Consider the following 9,389-nt stretch of genomic DNA (forward strand, 5'->3'; position numbering starts at 1 on the left):
GCTGTAGAAAGAGAGGGCAACAGTGAAGGAAAAAACCAAGGGTCAACTCTGGAATTAGAATATATTGATCCCTTGATTGAGAGGACGGATCTGGACCGTACATTCTCGTTCGGTAGAGATTCGCTTTGCTGGCTGTTGATCGAAAAATGTGAGCGAGAGGTTGCGGTGCTGTTCTGGCCTCGAGAATCGGGACGAGGATTGGGGCAGGTCGAGGCGGACGACTTCGTTCCAGCAACGTCGTAGGCCTTGCATTGCCAGATTCGGAAAAAAAAGCCTAGAGGGGGCTACCGGAGATGGTGAAGGGGCTGCCATCTCCGGTTCGTGTCCTTTGAGATTCTCTGTTTTCCTTTGGTCGGGACTTTAATTTTTTATTACTTTAGCATTTATTTCATGTGGTTAGCTGGCACATTATAAACTGTTAGATGTAAATCATAATTAGGATTTAAACATTTGAGAATCTCAAATTTTTAAGAAATTTGAGGGAATCCTGGTCCGAACAGTGGATCCCCTTTGTCACTCTGATTTAGTGATCAATAGCTATTTGCCTGAAGTGCAGGGACCAGCCAGTACAACTTTTCAACCATGGTAGAAATTCGGAAGTATCGTACGGAACAAGAGATTCCAACTGTCACTAACGTCTTTCGTGATCTCTCTAATGACTTAATTAGACAGAGAGGTGGAGTTCGTACGATACAACATATATCTATAACTGAGGATTTAATTTCTGAGTACTCGGGGCCAGGGGGTTCGGCGATATCCCTTTATGATGGTTACGCTCTACAACCAGTTGCGGTGAAGAAGCAGCTCTTGAAGCCAGGAAGACTAGAAAGAGAGAGAGAGAGAGAAATTATTCATATGCTGGAAAAAAAGGACGGTTGCAGACGTCTACTACATGCTGTTGAGGTTGGAGAGAGTTCATACATGGTTATGCGGCCATGTATCTGCAACTTGGAAGATTTGATTAATTTCAAGACGAAAATAAATAAAGATTTTACGGTCGTGGATGCCCACTTGATTGAGCTTTTGCCCGGTTTTGAGTTGCATGATGGTGATAGTCCAAGACCTCAAACGCTAAAAATAATCAGGTAAGTCTTTACTCTTTGAGCAACAATAACCAACAATAACTACATTTATAAATGAAAAGGGAAAATGGTATTGATAATATTTCAACTTGAGGTAGGAATCATCCTTACACACAAGGTGTTTGTTCAAACACTTCAATGAATCCATCTCTATGACTTTCTTAAATAGACACACCTAACAACAAGATCGCTCTACTTATAAGCATGACCAACGACACTCCTAACAATCATAACAGCCATAGTGATAATCACATACACAACCATAAAGATAAAGATAGCCTCTAATCCTTGATAAGATAAAGATAACCCTTTCCCTTTATCCTTTATTCTTATCCCTTATGGTAGGACTAGTCTCGTGTAGATAGGATCCCTATAAGTATGATATGATAGGTTCAGGTAAGGTTGGGTAAAAAGGAACCACTCAGGGTAGGAGCACACCTACTAGATAAGATTCCCTAACCCGACCTTTACCTTTTATAGTAAGACATTACAACTACCACCTAGTCATTTCCCAAGGATAACTCCAACCAATAATAGACCCGATTATAGAACCCAACCAGAGCACAATCACTCTAATTTATTACTTATCTTAATAGCAAGCTCTATCAAATACGCTAGCTCCCGTCCAAGTACATTTTTGTACCTCAAAGATTTCAAACACATGCTAATAAATTTGCTTGTTGCTAATACCTCTGCTGAAATTCTGATGCAGGGAATTGATTGACGAGATGACTATTCGACATTCAGTTGGATTGGTCCATTCTAAGCTCAATCCACGTGTTATATTTTTGGCAATGGAGGCAAAGCCGGTAGGTGATGGACTAGATATGGCACCCTTATGCGTCAGGTTTTATGATTATGACACGTTGATACATAATCAAACTGATTCTACTGCACAAATTGATTCTACTGCACGTGAGCTTTCTAGCGTTTCTGGTAAGTACTCTGATATAGTTATTTGTCAATAGTTTGCTCCTTAAATGGAGCTATAAGTTATCATAGAACTAGCTGGTATGGTCATTCCCTTTTTGCACGTCTTTGTATTTGCACATATGTCGTTATATTTTAGTTATCCGTCTCTTAATTCTTATCAAAAAGAAAAGAAAAAAAAAATCTTAATCATTAATTCAAATTTTTAATGGATTGCAGATAGTTGGATTAAGTGGTGGAAATCACCAGAACAACTCAGAGGGGAGGAACAAGGAAGCATTCCTTCGGATTTATTTGTGTTGGGGACTGATTTTCCATTATGTTCTTACTCAGGGTCTGCATCCATTTAAGAATGACTTGGAAATTATTAATGGTGAACCTGTATTACAACTTAAAAGCTCACCTGAAGCAGTTCATTTAATCAGCATGCTATTAGATAAAGAACCTAATACAAGGTATCAATATATTAAATTCATTTCAAATTTGCATAAATTTGTGTAGATGAATTTTATATGTAATATTTATAATGTTGTGTTATCAGGACGAATGTCAAATTGAGTTCTCATCCACTACTTTGGGATGGGAAGAAGAAATTGGAGTTTCTATTGCGTTCTTGGCATAGAGTTAAAAAAGCGCGGAGAGATGTTGGATCGATGAAATCAGCTCAAGAAACTGACGAATCAATTCAATCATCGGATTCAAAGTGTCTTTTGAATGATTTGGAAGCACCTGGAACAAAAGGAAAAATATTTAACAATGAAGAAAGTTGGAGGGCAATTGTGGAGCAAAAGCTGCCTGGTTTTGAAAAAAGTGAAAAAAAATATACATATGAAGATGTGGGGGACCTGCTCCGATTCATAAAAAATAGGATGTATCATTACTTGGAAGCCCCGATATTAGAACAGGTTAGTCTCTCAACATAAAATCATTTTCTAAAATCAACAGTTTCTAAAATTAACAAAATATTGTTATTGAAAGCCTTTTTTTTTTTTTTTTTTTTTTTTTTTGTCTCTTGCAGTGGGAAGGACCACTCTACGCTGCTGTTTATAAATTTTTTGCTGAGGTTTTACCTAATCTGTTCATAGAAGTTTATCAAGTTATTTTGAAACATTGTAGCACCGAACAGTATTTTTTGGAATATTTTGGGCCTTGAAACACTTAAGAACAGTGCTAGACTTTGTAACAAGTCATCATCAAATGTTGCTTTTTTCTTTGGAATGGATTTAAGACTGCTTGTTCAGCTATTTGAGTTGTTTAGCCACATATATATTTAGTTGTTCAGATGTTTTGGAATGAACAATGGCATTATTTGATCATGCAATCGGTAAATTAAGGGATGCATGTTGTTGTACAGTGCTCATTTAAAGAGACAAAAGGTTTTCCAAGACAACCTAATATTCGTGTTCTTCAAAGAATTCTTCTTTTTCAAAAAAAAAAAAACCCAGTATTAATTACTTATTTTTGTCTATGTAACGTATAATTCCCTGCTAAAACTATTGAATTCCATGAATTCCTGTTGTATACATGCTTGTCAAAACACAGACTCCTAGAGAGTGAGCTATGAGCCTTGAACATCCAAAAAAAACAACTACTTTCAATATTACGTGAATCCACCAACTTGAATTACTTAGATTATGAATTACAGACAAAATTTTCTCGATCCTTTCTTAAGCAAATATAGTGTACAGTTAATGATATAATTCTACAACCATTTGAACAAGAATTATCTAACATATTCATCCAAAAAAAAAAAAAAAATTATTTAACATAAATTTGACATGTTACGTACAAAAAGAATTATGATACAATTATGAGCTCAGCAATTTCAGTTCCACTGCAAAAGAAGGCATGATTTGCAACCCAAAAGAAGAAAACCACTGCTCCGAAGAGCTTCAGCCCAACTACAGGCGAACAATATACTGCTCCGGCACCATCGAAGAGCTCAGAGAGTCAGAGACCAAGAAGGTAGCTACCGTGGAACGTGAATCTTCTTGAACGTTGAAGAAGAAGAAGAAACGTGAGAGGAGAGAGAACTTGAATTTTTGAATTTAGCAAGACATGCATTAGCATTCCCAATTGTTAAAAAAACCGACTGGGAAGCTGTGCAAATATTTTTTTTCTTTCTGGGTGGTGTTGTTTACAACTTAATCTAAATCGCTTGAGTTTCAAACTCTTTGTATATGTTGGAGATCCTGTGTCCGCTGTTCTTTCTATTAATTTGTTCGATTTTATTGCTAGACTAAATATAAGTTTTCACCTAGCCTCTTAGTATGTTCGGTTTCTTTGGAAGCCAAATTAAATTTAAGTTTTTAGGAATTTTTTATTTTTATTTTTGATGATTTTATCCATCTTAGTGAATCGTGGCTTTAACTAGCTGCATTTATTTTCAAGTGATTTTCACATTTTTGTGTTTTCAAACTCTTTTTGTCTTTCCGTATGTCTTGTTTTTCTAATTTTTTAATTTGTTTATACAGTATCTATAAAAAATAAAAAAATAAAAAATAAAAAAAAAAATAAAAAAAATAAAAAAAAAAAAAAAAAAAGAAGAAGAAGAAGAAAGACTGTAGCCAACGTGTAGCAGTTGTATTCTCATTCTTCAGCGTGAACGAAAAAAAAAAGAGGATGGCTGAACGGCCGCAAGAGAATGTTTTAGAGAGGGTTTTTCTCCCTCGATCTGCAGGAGTAGCCTGACTAAGGTTCGAAGCTCGACTGGTTTTAGTTCTTTATTATTTTTAATTTTTAATTTTTTTAGTTAAAGTTTGATGTTTACTGTTTATCACTTCGATTGTATAATTTATTTTTTATAGTTATGAGTGACTAATCTTTTAGTCAAAGCTAATAGTGAAGCCTAATATTTTTATTACGTATTCTTGAGACTATTTGTTTTTCTTCGTAAATTAATAATTAAATTTTAGAGATGCTTTTTAATTTGTGAATAATTGCATGTTGACAAGTTTATTTTGGTCGTTATGATTTTTGTTTATATCAAATGCTTACTTTTGTTTGATTTGTTACGATTCAAAAATATATTGAATGTTAATTTATCTTGTGACATTTTATGGAAATGAAATTTTTTATTAATTCATGTTTGATTTATATTATATTTTAGGAAAAATTACAGTTTAACTATCTAAACTACCGGTCATTTTGGAAGTAGCCCTTCAAATTACCAATCCTAGGACTCTGGCCCTAAAACTACCAAAAAGTTTCAAAAAGACCTATTTTATTGAAATATGCCTATAATACTCATGACCCGTGTCATTTTTCAATTAAAAAACTAAAACAACTAACCACTGCCACGTGTTATTTTTCAGTTACAAAAATAATTTTTTTTAAAAAAAAATAATATTTGCAGTTTGGAATCAGGTTTATCCGAATAGGGTAAACCGCCAAAGCCTAAACTTTGTGGTGAGCCCATTTAAGCTTTGAAAATGATAATTTCCAAACACACATATAGGGAAATGGAAATCACTTGTTAAACATTTAATTGCTTAACCTACACATCCAAAAATTTACGTCTTTTATTTTTCCCTCTTTTTCCACCTGAAAAACTATAGCGATAAGCCACCAAAAAACCACTCGGATTATATATATAGAGACAACTGAAGTTGTAATCCAGCGAAGGTCGACGATGGTGGGTCTTCACTCTTCGCTAATATTAAATTGATCCACCGAACAGATATTTTTAATAAATATCTTAATTAATTTTAGTGACCAGGGACCTTACCTTCATTCAATTCGCACGCACCTTCAGAGATGTGTACTAATTAAATAAGGACCCGATTCCCCATGATGATGGTTTATACTGGTGTGCTAATTAAATAAGCATCCCTTTAAGTTTTTTTATTTTATTTGGATTGGATTGGCTCGTTCAAGTAAAGGTATATGTCAATGTAGAGGTACCATTCTGTTGGTTGAATTTTTTTAATTGTAACTGTCTGTATTTATTTGAGTCTTTGACCTAAATTGAATATACACTTTTAGGGTGGATGGATGAATACTGCATTGGTTATATGTTGTATGAATGCTGCATTGTTTGTTGTAATGTCTGTTTGTATCGATGAAAGTTTCAACTTTCCTTAAAAAAAAAAATAATAATAATAAAAAAAAATTGGACAAACTCAAGCGTCCTCTTCATTTCAATGGAGAGCATCCTTTTTATAGCCATGGTTTAAAAAGCTAGCTACTGTTATTTCATATTATTTATTTATTTATTTATTTAAAAAAAAAGCCTACTAATACTAATTTCATATACATATAACAATTGTGTCAGCTTTAAATTTTGAACATGAAATAAATTTTACTTAATTTCATTTAAAATAGAGACAATCCTATCCTGTAAGGGACTGTTTAGAATTATGTTAAAAAAAATAAAAAAATATTTTTAGTATATAGAAAGCTTTACAAAGTAAAAATTGGTTTGTTTGATAAAATCCTTTTTAATTTTTAATTTTTTTTTTATTTTTACTTTGAAAATGACAAAACACATTTTTGGGAAAAGCTTAAAAATGATTTTTTTTTTTCCTTAAATTTTTTTTTTTTAATTTCTTTTGCATCCGCTTAATTGTTCTTTACAGCATTTGGATGCAGATGCCCGATTGTGACATAGGCTTCATAGTACTTCGTTTCTTTGAATTAATATCTATCTACGGAAAAGGAAAAATACTTGTTATTACCCCTAGCGTCATTAACACTAAAGACTTTCCAAAACTTGATGTTGATTCCAAATGATAATTGATAAAGGATTCTATAATTGAAATTTTATGAATATAGAAAAACATATTGAGGTATCATAACGTTAATTAGATCTCTTTATAACTGACAGGATTCTCTACGTGACATTAATTTCAATTAAATTTAATTATTTTATAGCATAATAAGTGACATATAATCTGTTACATGGCATTATATGAAAAAAAAAAATAATAGCGCCCAAGACATCACTTAAAAAGGTCGAAGAATCATTTCTAATGCTCCGTTTGTTTCGGTGTAAAATGATTTATGAATAATGATTTTGGCATTTTACGGTGTTTGGTAGGGGCGAAAATAATGGTCAACGAAAATCGTTTTTAGTTTGACCGTAAAAGCTTCTTTAATTTTCGAAAAACGATTTACAATTTTAAAACCGTAAATCGTTTTCCGAAATTAAACTGTTCGTTTTTACATGCACGTTTGATATCCGATTGTTAGAATTTAGCAATTGTCGATCGTTGAAATCCAACCGGCGCCGGAGTCCGACAACATCCGGTCGCCGGTATCCTGCCGGCGTCGGAATTCGGTCGGATCTTGCCGGATCTGGCCAAAACAGCCGGGATCCGGCCGGATCCAAAAGTTTTCGGGCGGAATCCGGCAACGGTGATTGAACGTTGCTGGATTCTGGTGGCATTTGCCAAGAGACGAGTAATAAGATGATGTGAAGCTTATTCATTGGAGATGACCAAAACAATTAATAAAAAAAATGATATGGATGCCAATGAATGATCAAATTGTGATTTTGATCAAATGATGATTTTAAAATCACCATTAGTCATGTGATTGATCAAATTGTGATTTTGATCAAATAATGATTTTAAAAGCCAGATGGACACTTAATGGGTACTTAATGTACACATAATTAGCCCACTACTCATAAGGCCCCTAACCCAATAAATGCTGCTCACTGAGAAATGCTAGGGGTACTAAATATTTACTAAGAGATGGGTACTAAGATGATGTTGAGCTTATTCATTAATAAAAAAAATGATACGGGTACTAATAAATAAGCTCCATATCAACTTAGTAACTATCTCTTAGTAAATCTCAATAAATACTTATTTGATTTTTTTTTTTTTTGCTCTAAAAAGGCCAATACTCACTTTTGAGAAAAAGCTTGAATTTTTTTAATTTTTTTTTTCTTTTTCAAAAGCTCTTTTTGACTATAAAAACTCTATTTTCGAATACAATCCCAAACAAACCTTAAGTAATTGCATTTGAATGGAAGCAATTAACTATCCTATTGCAGCTAATTCCCCCAGTCCTGACCATCTGGTAAGTTTCAAACTTATAATTGAAAATGATGAAAATGGTTGACATATTACTCAAGATTTGGCCACTTTTTTTTTTTCTTAAAATTTATTTTTTAATTTATTTTGCATCCTCTTAATTGTTCTTTACAGCATTTGCATGCAGATGCCCGATTGTGACTTACGGCTTCATTAACACTCAAGACTTTCCAAAACTTGATGTTGATTCCATATGATAATTGATAAAGGATTCTATAATTGAAATTTTATGAATATAAAAAAACATATTGAGGTATCATAACGTTAATTAGAACTCTTTATAATTGACATGACTGTCTACGTGACATTAATATATTGTAATTAAATTTAATTATTTTATAGTATATTAAGTGACACATAATCTACTTCATCACATTATATGAAAAAAATAGTAGCAACCAAGACAACACTTAAAAAAGGGAGTAGGATTCTTTTTAATTTAAAATGAACCGAAAATAATTCAGTTCTTTATAGTGTAGAGGTATTTTAGTAGTAAAAAAAAAGTGAAAGAACTAAAATATTCGTAAATTTTAAGGAAGTGGATACTCTTTGTGTTCAAATTAAAATGAGGGAGAATGCCTTTTTGATCATGGTTCGTGGGTTACTACACGTTACCACACGCGTGCCTTCCGATAATTTGAAACGTGCATACCTATGTTTGGATTGAGAGCAGCTTCGTTGAATGTGGGCTGAATGCCCAAGATACACTCGGGTATATCGGGTTCTTATAGTTTCGGATATACGATAAAAAATGGGATAGATCTTAGTTGAATTAGACTCTATTGATTGCGAGTGGGCCCTATTAGGACTTTCAAGCCCACCTGTGATCTGTTATGGATACTCTGGATTCCGGGCACATTAGAATTAGAATTATCCGAATCAGGTAAATCGCCAAAGCCTAAACTTTGTGATGGGCCCATTTGAACTTTGAAAATGATAATTTCCCAACACACATCTAGCGAATGGAAATCACTTTAAACATTGTTAAACATTTAATTGCTTAACCTACACATCCAAAAATTTACGTCTTTTATTTTTCCCTCTTTTTCCACCTGAAAAACTATAGCAATAAGCCACCAAAAAACCACTCGGATTATATATGACGAAGGTGGGGCTTCACTCTTCGCTAATATTAAATTGATCCACCGAACAGATATTTTTAATAAATATATATTAATTAATTTTAGTGACTGGGGACCTTACCTTCATTCAATTCGCACGCACCTTCAGAGATGTGTACTAATTAAATAAGGACCCATCGTGATGGTTTCAGATATTGGTGTGCTAATTAAATAAGCATCCCTTTAAGTTTTTTATTTGGATTGGATTGTAATTA

At 33.3% G+C, this 9,389-nt stretch overlaps 1 protein-coding gene across 1 annotated transcript; it reads left to right on the forward strand.

The window, feature by feature from the left end:
* The first annotated feature begins 560 nt into the window (after positions 1–560).
* Positions 561–3,250, forward strand: LOC133852221 (uncharacterized). Its single transcript, XM_062288922.1, has 5 exons — positions 561–1,085; positions 1,795–2,018; positions 2,232–2,467; positions 2,554–2,917; positions 3,031–3,250. Exons 1-3 carry the CDS (start codon positions 583–585, stop codon positions 2,360–2,362), a joined length of 858 nt encoding a protein of 285 aa, XP_062144906.1. The 5' UTR covers positions 561–582; the 3' UTR covers positions 2,363–2,467; positions 2,554–2,917; positions 3,031–3,250.
* Positions 3,251–9,389: the final 6,139 nt, after the last annotated feature.

This window comes from Alnus glutinosa, chromosome 12, assembly GCF_958979055.1.
Source record: "Alnus glutinosa chromosome 12, dhAlnGlut1.1, whole genome shotgun sequence".
NCBI lineage: Eukaryota > Viridiplantae > Streptophyta > Magnoliopsida > Fagales > Betulaceae > Alnus > Alnus glutinosa.

What these genes read in the sequence shown, in the direction of transcription:
- LOC133852221 (XM_062288922.1), top strand. Translation starts at nt 583, where the DNA reads ATGGTAGAAATTCGGAAGTATCGTACGGAACAAGAGATTCCAACTGTC. An exon ending in CAAACGCTAAAAATAATCAG is followed by an intron (nt 1,086 to 1,794) that starts GTAAGTCTTTAC and finishes ATTCTGATGCAG; the next exon opens with GGAATTGATTGACGAGATGA. An exon ending in TGAGCTTTCTAGCGTTTCTG is followed by an intron (nt 2,019 to 2,231) that starts GTAAGTACTCTG and finishes AATGGATTGCAG; the next exon opens with ATAGTTGGATTAAGTGGTGG.